We start from the raw sequence: 15098 nt of genomic DNA, 5'->3' as shown, positions 1-15098 counted from the left end.
TCAACAACGCGCATGTTAGCGTCTTCTGGCTAGAGGTGCCGCAGGACGGCGGCAACAAGACCTTGCTCCTCTACTCTAGGCTGTTGCCCATCATGGGCTCCGGTTGAAAGAACTTTGATGTCACGCAGTCCGTGCACTATGGGCCGAAAGAACAAGAAGCTTGTGTCCTTGCACGTGGAGGTGAAGATAAAGGGGGAGCGACATGGCAGCTACGCCTCGGAAATGGCCAAGTTTGTGCGCTTCACCTCTCAAGACCTATCAGGCAAGACCTGGAGAGACCTGAGCTGTTGCGGTATATCCTGAACCTGCAGGACCACGGGTGAGTGTGGATACTGGAGGCATAAGTGTAGCTTGTACTGACCAATATCTGGCCCACAATCCGGTGGTGCTTTTAGAGTCCAAATGCATTCATTTGAGCTGTGATTGGTGAATCGCTGATGTGGGTCAAACGCTCTTAAATGATGCCTCCTCTGAAGCAGCGTCATTCCAGTGAAAGCATTCCACACACCCTGCGGTGCAGACTGCCTAGTGCATAACTCAGTTATTTCATATGCCTTTTAACGAAAGCCTATACAAAGCCAACAGTAGTATGTTATGTGTGCTACTGGCATACTGGTAGAGCCAGCTTGGACATGTTTTCTTGTAGTACTATTACTGGCATTGTAGCCAGCATGAGTATGTTCTTATATGGGAACACTGCACATATTTGTGCAGCCACCATGGATCACACACAACTGCTAGTGAACAATGTGGTCTTGTGGCAGGCCTTGGTGGAGTGGGGGGTGGGTGAAACGAACAAGGGTCTCTCTCTCTCTGCGTTCCTTGCCACAATCAATATGTGAGAACTGTCTAATAAATGAAACTGCTTCAGAAAACCTCCAACACCTATAAATATATATATAACCTGATAGAATTTTTTTTTTGTGTGCATATCCTAGTGGGGGATGACTGTAGATTTGCTTGGTTCTGGCTCATTTTCTAAGTGCTGAATTTGTGGACACCCTTGTTTCATTTCATGAAACAGCCACATGTATTTTCTTTCCATTGCATGCCATCATTTGGCCTTGGACGTCTGCTTACATTCACAGTAATTTGGTCAAATGAGCCTATACACACTGATATTAACGCTACATCTGGTGATCCATTCTTGTTTGAAAAGTATATCATAGTACAGTGATATCTTAACCATATTTTTCTTAGTGTACTGAGGAACAATGCTATGTGATGCCACTTCCAGTTTTGTGAAGGGGTGAAAGGTTGTGTGCCATCACTTCCCGTGATGTCACAATGGGGGTGGGGTCCAATGACATCACTTCTTGTGATTTCATCAGAGGTCAAGGGTCGAGTGGTGTCACTTCCGCTATTCCTGGCATTTTGGTGAAATGACATCCCTGCACGCGAACTGCATTATTTTGAATCACTTGCAATTTTGATATCTCTCCCTTGCTAATTCTGTGAAGCCGGCTGCCTCAATAATCCCACTTGGCAACAATTATTGCTCTTGCCACAACCGTACAACTCTTTTTAGACAGAAAAAGTCACAATTGACCTACCAGTTTGCAGTGGTAAGTAGAGGTAGATGCAATATTGTTCACATGTGCCTTCATACTCAGCTCATAATCTAAGTAAATGCTGTTTAACCATTTTTAGAGTTGCAAAAGTGCACCCAGCTATGACAAAGAGTTAATTTTCCATGCCTAGCTCATTTATTCTGTTAGCTGTGCCTGCTAGCAACAAATCTGCCTTGGTATCGCTAAGAACCATCCACTGCTGGATAAGGGAGTAAACTTAACTAACATAGTCAGTGTCTTTTTCATAAACTCTTGAAATCGGAATCACCCACTGTGTGTCATACTCAACCAACGGTTTTGTGAAGATGATGCACAGAGTGGTGGATTAGCAGAACCCCTGAGGTACACCACATGGAAATTTAACCACATCGACCACTGCAGTACCACTAAATAACCTGGCTGAGCAATCGGTTAAGAAAGATTTCACCCAATTTGCTGCAGATGGTGCAAAATATGCAGACTGTAATATCATCTCTCAAGCAGTATGGAGCGGTCAACTTAGTCAAAGGCTGCAGACATATCTAACAACATAGACAACACAATACTACCCTTATCCAGGGCTTGCTTTATGTTGGCCTTCAGATCCAGCATAGCTGTCTCCGTGCCATGCGCTTGTCTGAAGCCAGATTGACGAGTGGCTGGATGTTGTTTTTAATTAGATGTTCTTGTATCTGAAGATAAGCCGCCTGATCTAGAATATTTAACAAGAAAGGAACATTAGCAATGGGCCTATAGTTGGGAGAGATATTGGGAGCCACAGAGGGCTTTTTTAGGAGGGGAGTAATCCATGCCTCCTTTATGAGATCTGGCACATGGCCCTCAACAAAGGAGTTCTTAGGGGGAGGCTTTGGTAGACGAGAAATAGTCGTAACTGAGATGGGTAGGCTTCTTCACCTTACTTTCGGTTTATTGCTATGGGAAAATGCCTACTGAGGATTCCCAGCCCGATGACGGGGGAGTATTCGAAGACTGTGAATCTATTAGAGATCTAGTGCAAGAGAAGGAAGGCCTTTAACATCCAATGAACCACTGTTGTTTCTTGAAAGAAGTAACTCATCAATAATATTTGTTGTACTCGGGTTATAATTGTGAGATAGCTAAGTGGTTAATCCGTCACAAAGGCCCAAATTCGATTCTGTGAATTCCTGATGAAGTCCATCAATGAATAACAATTTATTCTGGCTTATCGAAATAAATAACAATTGAAGTTTTTATAATTGCAATTCCTGGCATCACTTCCAAATATCACCTGCCCAATATGCGCCACATGAAGGAGCCGCATGCGAATGAATGGCATTCCAGTGCCTCTGTTGTGGTGTGGTGCAAATCCAAAAATGTTACGCAAACTAAGCATTTCTCCAAAATGCTGGGAAGATGTTAACCTAATGGGATTTCCTCAAGGAGCTGGAGTAGAGTCACAGCAAGGCGTGAAACCAAGTCATAAAGTCCTTTAGACGTTGCTATTCCGTTCCGGCAAATGTTCCAAAGATTTTGAAGGTAGAGTGGAACAGAGGAGTGGGAAAAGGTTTATACCTCTTATTTGCCACTTCTGCAAATCCTCTCTGTTTTATGCCAGCATTTGATTTTCAAGCTGGCATAAAATAGAGAGATTCCTATGAAATTTGCTGTCAATTTGCATATTCACGGCCGAGTGCAAGACGGTGGCGTGCAAGCAGCCGTGTTCCACTCCCCTTTCGCACTTTGCCATGCAAATGAGGACAATTCGGTGGCTGGGTCCTGTTTGTGGAAAAATGCAAATGTCACGGGTCCCTGCCGCCGAAATACAAGGAACTCGAAAATGAACCCCTTACTAAATGCTGCCTGTAACATGTAAATTGTAGGCAGCCTTTACTTTATCAAGACAGAGGGCCTCATTACGAGTGTGCCGGTGGGGTAACAACTGTGCCGGTAAGCTACCAGCACCGTTCTTTCCGGATAGGCACTCTCCGGTACAAGTCGCAAGGTTTTACCGACACGGCTACCGCCAGACTTTTAATGAGGCCTAGAGTAATAGTGAAGAGTAAAGGCGATTATGCCTACTTTTACTCTTCACCTTTGCATTCTGCCTTGTAAATGTTTAAGGTGGCATACAGTTGACCCAGCAGCACATACCTGCTAATGTTGGCAGTCCCCTGCATGCAATAAGCATTTTATTTTTTTAATGACCCTCTAGTGTACTGCAATCGTAGCACACATACATAAACACAATGAAGCTCTCACTGTCCAGTCATGGAATCAGTTTGTTTTTAAGGGGGTTATTATTATTAAAAAGGCTAATTGCATGCAGAGAGCCACCAACCTTTGCACGTATGCGCTGTTGGGACACCTGCATTCCATTTTAACCATTTACAGGCGGAGTGGAACATGGATGAGCAAAACCAGGCAAAATCCTCTATCCCCTCAGTTCTACTCTGTGTCTTGTAAAAAAAGAAACGGCGTTTGCAGATGATACTTTGCAGACAGTGCTCACTAATGGATTCCCATGAAATCCACCTGCCCTTAAGTGGGTGCTAATATGAGGCGGATTCCATAGCAATTCATTCATTTAACACTTGCATTAAATCTCATGCAAGTATAAAAGCATACAATGGACAGTGCACGTGAGAAGGATAAGGAAAGCACGGCAGAGACACCTGTGCCCCTTCTATGCCTTGTGAGCTCACGATAAAGCGCTGGAGCGGGAAATGGATGTGTAAAACTTGTTTTTATGCCTCCATTTCCTCAGCCTGTTACAAAAGGACCCCCCTCAACATTTAGGTAAATCAAAAAGAATTGATTGCATCCTGAGCAAAACAATTGAGTGAAACAGGTGTATTCTAAGTGGGATTTGGTTAACCACTCTTAAAAGCCAACTGTGAGAAGTTCAAAGTTTGCATCCAGAGAGCGTATAATATGGCTACTATTTGTGATACTTAAGAAGCAAACTCCTTCTCATGGAATGATGTGGTGGGAGAGTACTGCACCTTGTAGACATCGTGGTGGTCTAGGATGTGGTCGAAGTTCTTGTACACGCTGTTGAGCATGTCCACCACCTCCATGGGCATGCTGTACTTGCAGATGGTGGTGAAGCCCACAATGTCGCTGAAGTAAATGGTGACTTCCTCATAGAGCTCTGGTTCCACCCGTCCTGTCTCCTTTAGGGACTTCACCACTGGCCTTCAAAATGCAGACACAAACAATATCAGCAAAAGTTGAGGTGTACTACAGAATGCAGGTCAACTACACACACGTAGGCAAAGATTCTAAACAATAGAAACTCGGGACCCTTAACTAGGGCCAAGGACCACATACAATGCATTCTTGGAGCCCTCTCACAGACAGAGAAGCAGGCGACGATGGGACCAGACAGTGGGTTCTGCGATGGTCTTACATGGTATCAAGTCGGACATGCAAAAAGATTAGCTATGCTGACACTGAGCGATGACCAGAATACAATAGGGAATCCAATGCTTACAAAGCCCTAAGAACCCCTTTACATACTATCCAGTACCTATAGGATACAATGCCAGAGAGCAACTTTCAATTGACCACAGTGCAACACACTTACACCAGATGGTGACAGATACACAATCGAAATGAATACTATGACATAGTGTAAAAAGTTTGGAACGAGAAGAGATGCTTCAAAAGGGTTTTGATGCTGAAAATGACAATGTCATTTATCTTTATTAAAACCTGCAGCATTAACAATAACCAATAATAATAGATCCCAGAATGTCTTTTTATTTCATGATATCTTCTTGAGTTTGAGACCTATTGTAACACAGGATGAATTTTTTGTTTTTAATCATCAGTTCGACAAACCGAAACACGATACAAATACAGCTTAGACAAAAAGCACTCAAGAATACATATTCAAATATCACACATGATACAAAGTACAAGGAAGGCCTAATTCAATACTAAGTGAAGCAAGTACAAGCCCAAACAAGTTGCCATTAAGCACGCCTAATCAAGGAACACAGCCAAGGATGAGATATCATTTGAAAATGGCTATCATACTACTTAAGCCATCATGTCAAGTTTGGAAAGTCTTACTGGGTAGCAATGGTCGGCCACCCAAGTTATCACAGGAGGCGAGTTGTTACCATGCAGTACAGCCGACCTAGCGTTATGGCTATTAACACCCAGCAGGGAAGAGTCAGCAGAGTAAGAAAGATGCAGCTGGGGCGATGCAGACCAAGTCATGGGTAACCAGTGGCCCGAGCGTGGGAGAAGGAACACGGCACAGTGGCATGAAATGACTGGGCTGGGGGACAGGACATGGTCCCGGGGACCACAAGGAACGTGGAGCACTGATTCAGGGGGGATGGTGGATGCAGGGTGGTGCAGGAGCATCAGAAACTTGGTTATGAGGGCAGAAACTGGATCCAGGAGAGAGGCCCAGGCGCCTGTGAAACATGGGTGCTTTGATTAGGAGAGGGAATGAGTAAGATGAAGTCTGTTGCTGTGCATGGAATGTGGGCTTGGAAACTAGATGAAGCTTCTGCTCCATACGTGTGCAGTGATTACCCGGGGAAGAAAATCCAGTTGCTAATAAACGTAGACCCACTGTTCTACTTACCCCGGCAGCAGCATAAAGTTCAGCCTGTCGGCGCGGTCCCGCTGAGCCTTGAACAGCTCTGTCCGCTCCTCCACCAGGTGCTCCAGGTTCCGGGAGTACAGCTGCAGCCGTCGGATCAGGGTGTCCATGTAGCTCTCATTGGTTTGACTGTGGAAATTACAACAGATGTGAGGCACAGAATCTATAGGGTGTAGGTGGCTGGACTCAATAACTAATGGCTAATATTGTGTGGGATGCACCACTTAGACAGCTTTCTGAAAGAAAACACTGTTGAGGTAACCCGGAATATGCGTAACACACTCTATGCAGAAACATGAACCACTGATGGGCAGACCTCTGTGCCAGTAAGTACTTTGTGAGACAACAGTAGTTTGGATAAGCTGAGGAGTACATACGTGTGCTTTTAATGGACCCTGGGACATCTTCTGTCCCGGTGTTGCTGCAGTTATCTCCTACCTTGCATACTGGCCTACTATCCACTCCATCACTGTAACAGGGTCCCAAAATGAGAAAACCTACACAAAAGATATATATTCTTTTCACTGCAAACAGGGTAACCTGCACCACAGCTCTGTAATATAACCATGAAGGCACGCTGGTTCCCAAAATGAGAAAACCTACACAAAATATATATATATATATTCTTTTCACTGCAAACAGGGTAACTTGCACCACAGCTCTGTAATATAGCCATTAAGGCAAGCTGGTTCCCTGCTAACCTGGCGAATGTGACCGTTCAAAGAAGCCCGGGCAGAGTTATATCACCCTCCGGTCCTTGCGCTCCCTCCCTCACCACTGATGGGCTGTATCGGCATGCGGCAGTGAGCCGCAGAATGGGCAGCGGCATGCTGCCACTGCTCACTGCAACACGAATGATGCTAGGCAACCAAGAGATGACCTCTCCAGAACAGCTTGTTTCCCCCCTTCTGATGGGTGATGGTGTCCGGGATCCTTCCATACTGGAGACAATGTGATGTCTGAAACAGCAGATCACACTTCAAAGATACAAGTAAAAGTGCTTGCATACATGTGTGTGAATTAGAATGAGTGACAGCCTGTTTGTGTATATATTTTTCAGTGTATATGTGAGTGCAATTGTCTGAGTTAATGTGTTTAGAATTTTGATAGGTGCATGTGTTTTATTTGGCAGGGGGAGGAGAAGGCACCAGCACCATGTATGTTATGTTAAGGTCACTTGTAAAGCGCAGAGCCACCCCAGGGTATCATGGCGCTAAAATGGAAATAAAGCGACAATACTGGCATATATTGTGGGTACGGACCATCAGAGTGATTTGCAGTAGGATTTCTAGCATGCATCCTGGTAATACTGGCATATATTGTGGGTACGGACCATCAGAGTGATTTGCAGTAGGATTTCTAGCATGCATCCTGGTAATGCTGGCATATATTGTGGGTACGGACCATCAGAGTGATTTGCAATAGGATTTCTAGCATGCATCCTGGTAATGCTGGCATATATTGTGGGTACGGACCATCAGAGTGATTTGCAGTAGGATTTCTAGCATGCATCCTGGTAATGCTGGCATATATTATGAACCCAGGCATAATGACGATGTTGTAACAGGCTCCTGTGTGGTGTTCTAGACCAGGCACCTATTATATTCTTGTAGGCGTTATCCTAGAGAACTGATTATAAATTGTATGGCTTTTTATTCCATTACGAAAAACATTGTGCTTTAAAATGCATAATTTTTCGTTGGAATCAGCTCAGGTTCTAATGCAGATCACTGTCTTCACAGCCGTCTGGGATTATTAAGAGGCACCAAAAGAGTCAACCTTGACTGAAGGTTCCCTGCTCATGCCCAGCTCCAATGAAAGGTGCAGTCCACCTGCAATGCCATTTGTCATTGGTGTTTAGTCGTCTGCTGTGATCCCACCTTTCTGTCTCTGCTTGTATTTTGTACTCATTTCCGCTGATATCTATGATATAGCTATGAGCTGGAGGTAAATCTGACCACTACTGGCAAAAACTGTCAGTATTACTGGTACAGTATTACAGTGGCGGTAATACCGTCAAAATCCCCCCATGGAATCCTATGGGACTCCATGGAATGGGCATTTACTGTTTAAACCGGCACTTGTAATCTGCTGGTAATACTGGCAGACAAGTGCCGGTAACATTATTAGCTTTTGCCGGTATCCTGCCGGAATCACCAGCAGGATATCGACAAACTTGCAATGAGGCCCATTGTCTATGCTTAGTTACTTATAATAATTTGGGGAGATATTTATGTCTCATTACTGAAAATATTCACCAGCTGCAACTGGCCTTCGTTTAATCGGTTAGTATTCTATTGCCCCCTCAGGAGCTGCCCAATCCACAGCACCAAAATCTGATTCTACCTCTGCAATGAAGCCCAATTCCAAAGCATTGCAGACACCCAACTACCGCACATAGGAAGACACCCCTCAAGCCTAATTTTATATTGCCAATGCTTCCTCAAAGCAGTATGTTTGTGGTGCATCAAGACTGGATAATACTGATGAGTTTTCTTTCCTCCATATTCTTCTATCACAGAAAGGAAAGCCACTGTGTCCATCGCAAAGTCTACACTGGCCATGGCCAGTCAATGCAGCCATGTCAAGCAGTCACCTCACTTTGAGGTGACTGCTGCTTGACAGTGGAGGGGAAACAGGACTTTACTGCACTGTGCATAATGGTAGGATACAGGCCCAGATTCTAATAGCTGGGGGTGAGGGATCAGGTGATTGACTATTCTAATGGAGTATTGTCCATCTCAAAGATCCTTCAACTCGCTAATTGCACAAACAAATTGATATTTTGACCATCTGGCATGATCCAAGGTTGTTTCTAAAAGACAGTAGAGGAATTACAGAATGCATTGGCAACTTTCAGTATTGAGAACAAGCCTGCACACATGTGTAAAGTATCTGCTTCTTAAAGCCCCATTGCCTACTACAAAAGCTAATTGTCTCTCTTTATACTTGGAGGGCACCTGTCTGACCACATTGCCAAACTCACCTGAAGATTTTGGCCAAGGTAGACTCAATTTTCCTAAAGTCCAGTCTACTCTCTGGGTCCTCATCCCAGCAGCTCCTTACCAACAGGTAGACCTAGGAACAAGAAAGAAAATAAAGTTAAAAAAAGCAGGACAAAATCTGACGCATATATAACTTCTGACCGATAAATGGGAGTTACTAATGCACATGTGTAAATATTCTCCTAGTTATAATTGAGCTTCAATTTTTTTTTAATAAAATAAACGGTACAGCCCAAACAATAGGAGGTTTACAAAAGGCTCTGTTACAGTTGTTGGAGTCTGACCCTCCTTCTACGAGGGTTGCACTGCTGGCGCACGGCTCTGGTCTGTAAGAGGATGCCCTCTGTTGGGCTTGGCTACTAGCCTAAAATACCTGGCCGATCCTGCCAGGCGGCTTATCAGCTAAATGCTCCCTTTGCTTGCAGGAGCACCGCTGTCTTCGCCGCCGTAGAGCAGGCTTTGTGTTTGTCTGCAGTGGGCCCCTGCTTGCCAGATCTTCCCATAGCCATTCCCCGCACATGGCCTGCCTCCATCTTCCCTAATAATTTGTAAACTAAAACTGGCTAATGACTCAACAAACACCCAAAGCTGGCCCCGGCTGCTTGCCTATCTTCACCCGACACAGTGGCATCTCCAGGAATCACATTTTGAGGGGGCATAGAAGGGATCACAGGCAAAAGTATTTTCCCAAATTCACATAAGCGAAGTAGCGCAAAGTGAACCTCCACAGGTAGAAATGCTGCATTGTTTTAGCACAATGGTTGGGGAGAGTTGGATAAAAAGACATTTAAAAGGCATTTTGTAGCATAGGTCAGTACAAATGACACCAGTTTTAATATTGTGCTTGGATATTATGCAGTGCAATGGATTGGGTTGGAAAGTGCCAGAACATAACAGAATTAATCTTGCCCCCCTACCCCCACAACCCAGAACACAAAGTCCCATACCTGGCGTCCTGGCCCGCAACCACCAAGAGCACAAGCCCTATACTTGGCATCCTGCCCATCACCACCACCAAGATTGCAAGCTCCATGCCAGATATCCCCCACCACCCATAACACTAACCCAATGCCTGGCATTCTATCCCCCGCTACTCAAAGCACAAGCTCCATGCCTGGCATTCTGTCCCCTCACCACCAAGAGCACACGCCCCATAGCCTCATCCTGCCTCCCCACCACCCAGAAATCAAGTCCCATACCTGGCATCCTGCCCCCCACTACCCAGTGCACACGCCCCATAGTCACATCCTGCCTCCCCACCACCCAGAAAGCAAGTCCTATACCTGGCATTCTGTCCCCCCCACAACCCAGAGCTCAAGCCCCATATCAGGCATCCTGCTTCCCCACCACCCACAGCTAAGGTTCCATACTAGACATCCTGGTCCCCACTGCCAAGAATGCAAGCTCCATACATAGCATCCTTCCATTCCACCACCCAGAGCACAAGCCCCATACCTGGCATTCTTCCTCCAGATAACCCAGAGCACATGCCCCATAGCTGGCATACTGCTTCCCCACAATCCAGAGTACAAGCCCTATACCTGGCATCCTGCCCACCGCCCACCAAGATTGCAAGCCCAACGCCTGGATTCCTGTCCCCCACCTGGCAAAAGTTCAATGCCAGGCATCCTGGCCCGTACCACCAAGATTCCAACCCCCATACCTGGCATCCTTCTCCTCCACTACCCTGAGCACAAGCACCAGAACCTGCATCCTGCCCCATCACCACCCAGAGCACAAGCTCCACATTTGGCATCCTGCCCCCACCCAGAACACAAACCCCATACCAGGCATTATACCCCATTGTGAGGAGCCAGGAATGAAACCCAGACACAAGTGAGTCATGATTTTGGTTAAAGACATATTGAAAAAAGGGGTTGGGAAAATGCCTCTCTGACCCGGCTCTAAAAGGAGTTTCCCTACATAAACCAGAAACTAAAAGATGTGTCTCTGTCAGAATGTCCAAAACAAAACTGTCCTGTGTCCAAAGTTCTATTCAGACCCTCATACTATAAACTAAATTCTAAGGTGAAGATGGTAATGTCTTTAGCCTTGGGTGGTTTGGAAAGGTATTAAACAAGGAAGAATAAATAGCCTCAACACACACGTTCTTCAAGGATAAAGATCCTTGCTCCAGAGGGTGGTTCCCTTCCCCTGGGTTTTTCTTTCAACACAAAAGTTGATTTCCTGAGTTTGGAGCATGTGCCAACAGATATGTGGAGCTTAGCCGCCAGATACACTGATGTGCTGCTTGTGACTGCTTCGTAGATGTTTCATGCAATCTTCACCATAATATCACGTGCTGTAGCACGGTAGACTGATTTTAGAGGGGCCAATTGAGTGGCTGATAACCCTTGTCAGGAGGTTGTTTCCTCAATCATTGTGCGAGAGTCAGAAGCGTCTGCACTACGGTCGGGAAGTACTGCGGCGAGATGAAGGGTTGGATTTTGTGAAGTGTGAAGATTTGGAACCAGGCCATTTTGGCCTTCTTGGCAATGTGTTTCTGAAAGGGTAGGCTACTGTGATGGTGAATGAAGCCTGGGGATTTTGCTGAATAAGACAGTTGCAGATCAAATCCCTCTAACCGCTTATCATTGAGAAATTGTTGAACCAGTTTTTTCTTTGGGGGCAACTGGCTCGAAGACCTGTCAGATTTTGTTTGTTTTTTCAATTAAACATTTCCATCACATTTCCTCAGTAGCTGTCACCTCAAGGTCGGGTGAGTAATTGGTACAATGTTTTACAAATTTGGAGAGGGCTTTGCTACTGTTCCGAGGCTGCCACAATGGTGGTGGAGTAGTATTCAGGTTTGGCTTTGGTGATCAGATTCCTACATTTGGCATACAGAGCTTTGAGGTTTGTAAGATTGGTCATTTCTACCGTGCTCACTGATTTCTGTTTGCTTTGCCGCCTGTGTGATTTTATAGTTGCATGAAGCTTCTGACCCCGCCCCTGCTATCCTCTGGAACCCCTCCTCGGCCCCCATGGTGCTCTCCGTCTCCCCCATCTTTTCTAACTGCTTCTCCATCTCCTATCCTCCCTCTCTCACAAAGTCTGGAAGGAAGAAACTAAAAAAGGATCTCCTGAGATCCAACCCTGGTCTGCCCATAGCAGACACCCACATCAATGTTACCTCCAGACAGACTATCACTGACATTCTCTTTGCTGTTCCTTCTTCTGACCTATGGACCCCCTGTGTGGTCTCTGCCCTCTCTCCTTTTTCCACTTCATCCATTACTGACGGCACCAGATGGTAGTGCTCTTGGCTCACTTTGCATCTTCCAAATGCACCATTAATATCTATCATAATGGCACTATCATGACCTAGGGCTCTCAGCCCAACCTCTACCTTCTTGACAGGCGTCTTCCTTTTCTCTTCAACTTCCCCCCACTCCTTCCACCCCTCCTTCCCTCATCCCCCTATCTCCCCTCCACCCCAGTGGTGGCACCCCAGTCCTGTGTCCCCCTTGCACATCTTTTAAAAGGGGCAACCATCTTCACTTAGCTACCCTCAATTCTTTACCTGCTATAAAACACTCCTCTGACATCTCTCACCTCCTTGAAGACCTTGACCGTGATGTCCTTGCTCTCAGTGAAATATGTTTAAAGGCCAGCTCTGTCATTGCTTTTGACACTCTTCTCCCAGAGGGCTACAAGAGCCTGTCCAATCCCAAGACTTCCAGGCCTGGTGGTGGAGTGGCTCAAATCTTCCCTGATTGGGTTCCTGCCTCCATCATCCCACTCAAGCCTACTCATCCTTTGAAAGCCTTGTCTGTAGGCTGTCTGTTTCACCTACCTTTCTCTCCCACTCTCGCTACCATCTACAGACTCCCCAGATCATCCTGCTTTTTGTTCTCAGAATGGGCCGACCTGTCCTCCTCTCTTCTTGCCTCCTCTCCCAAATGTATCCTCCTTGGGGACTTCAACATCCACCTCTACTTTCTTGATGTGACCACTGTTCTCGTCTGCGACCTCTGAGACACTATTTCCCACTCCATCGTTCCCTCTGGCCCAACCCACTCTGCTGGACACACCTTGGATGCTCTCATCTCAACTAACAGCCCACTCTAACCCTCTCACTACCCCTCTCTCCTGGTCTGACTACTCTCTCTGCTCTTCCCACCTTGACCTAACCTGTTCCCTGATGCCTCCGCCTGCACTGCCAGACTCCTTCTCCGTCATTCGACGATGAAGCATGTGTCAGCTGCTGCATTTGTCCCTTCCTTCATCCCTCCTCCTCTCCTTCATTAGACTCTCCTCCTGACTCAGTTCTAGCTAACCTCCATCTCGAACACCCTGGACATCCTTGCCCACATCATGATTATCCACGTGAAGCCTGTCTCCATATGCAAATCTTGGTATGACTCTGACTTGGCCGCTTTGAATAGCAAGTGCAAAGAGGCAAAGCAGAAGTGGCAGGCATCTAGCTCATCCTCTGCCAAACTGGCTTGCCACCTACTCCAAAGGCAATACAGTCTCCATGATACCTCAGGCATTGGAACTCGAGTGGCTGACCTCCTTCCTTTCAAACAGACCTTCCCATGTCCAAATGGGCCCTTTTCTCTCCTCAACCTCACTCTCTACCTGGGGCATCCCTCAGGGCTCTATCGCCTTGGTCCTTCAACATCTACCTGGCCCCTTTGATCTCCACTTTCTCACCTCATTTCCAGTGTTACAGTGGTGGCACACAGCTCTCTTTCAAGCTGCTTCCCTCTACCTCCTCCTCCTCCTCCCTCATACCTGACTGACTGACTGCTATTCAGGCATGGGGCTCTACTGATGATCTTCACCTTAATGCCAGTAAGACAGAGATCCTTCTCATGGGGATGCCTGCTCCTTTTTTTGCCCCCGTCCCCCCCTCCACTATCTAGCCTGACTCCCTGGGTCCTCTCCGCTCACCCACTAGTGAGGCAAAAAACATTGTGATCATCTTTGACTCCTCTCTTTCTTTCTCGCCACACATCATGGACGTTGCCAAGAAGTCACATTTTCAGTTACATCTCCTCAGGGGCATCCTACCTTCCTCACCTTCCCCCAGAAGCTCAATGTCTCCAGATCCCTGGTTCTCTTTAGGTTAGACTACTGCAACAGCCTCTTCCTCAACCTGCCTCTTTCCTGCCTTCGCCCGTTGAGCTAATCAAGAATAGGACTGCAAGACAAATCTTTGACCTCAAGCCCAGGAGCTGCCTCTCTCCAGCCCTAAAATCTCTCCACTGGCTCCCAGTGACCGCAAGGATCAAATCCAAGACCCTTTGCATCATCCACAAGGGTGTCTGGGGCCCGGGACCTCTCTACATTGAGCTTTCCCTACCTAAATACCTCCAGGCCAGAGTCCTTCGGTCTTCTGACTCCAACTATGTGCAGGTCAAACGTTTCTCCAAGCAGAGAGTGGGAGGTAGATCGCTTTCTTTGGCTGGCCCCTCACTCTGGAACACCCCTCCGCTCTCAGACTTGAGCCGGATCTTCTTAAATTCCAGAAACGTCTCAAGACTTTCCTTTTCTCCTCTTCCTTCCCTCTCCCCCTCCCTTGCTAACTATCCATGTGCTGCTGCTACTGAGGCCTGGTCCCTTCAGAATCATACAGCAGCCAGACCACCCCCTACCAGTCCCCCGAGCATCCTTTGCCAGCACTTTCCCTCGGGCTCCTTTCCCTGGAATAGCCCAAGTTCGTCCTCCCTGTCAACTGCACTCATCCTCCCCCCCACCCTTCCCATGGCCCTTGCCGCCTTGGCGCACCCAGCACTTGCCCACCCCCACCCTTGGGGGTACCCCACTCCTGCACATCTCCCTCTACCCCCCCTGCACTTAACAACTTGTCATTCACTTACACAGTAGGATTGTCACAAGGCCAATATAACCGTTTTTGTTGGTCTACTTTCTTTATTCCCATGTACCCCCCCCCCAACCTCCAGCTTGTCTTGTGGCACCCGGAAACACCTA

The 15098-nt window shown here is 46.7% G+C and overlaps 1 protein-coding gene across 1 annotated transcript in view; it reads right to left on the bottom strand.

Moving 5' to 3' along the window:
• Positions 1-15098, bottom strand: part of GUCY2C (guanylate cyclase 2C) — a 484448-nt gene that overhangs the window by 131762 nt on the left and 337588 nt on the right. The window contains exons 14-16 of the mRNA XM_069650287.1: positions 9141-9231; positions 6136-6295; positions 4535-4727 (exon numbers count right to left, since the gene is read on the bottom strand). Coding sequence (XP_069506388.1) covers positions 4535-4727; positions 6136-6295; positions 9141-9231 — 444 coding nt within the window. The remainder of the gene's footprint in view (positions 1-4534; positions 4728-6135; positions 6296-9140; positions 9232-15098) is intronic.

The sequence above is a fragment of the Ambystoma mexicanum genome, chromosome 3p (genome assembly GCF_040938575.1).
Source record: "Ambystoma mexicanum isolate Mex_15411 chromosome 3p, UKY_AmexF1_1, whole genome shotgun sequence".
In the NCBI taxonomy this organism is placed as follows: domain Eukaryota; kingdom Metazoa; phylum Chordata; class Amphibia; order Caudata; family Ambystomatidae; genus Ambystoma; species Ambystoma mexicanum.
This window is presented reverse-complemented; position numbering and strand designations above follow the sequence as displayed.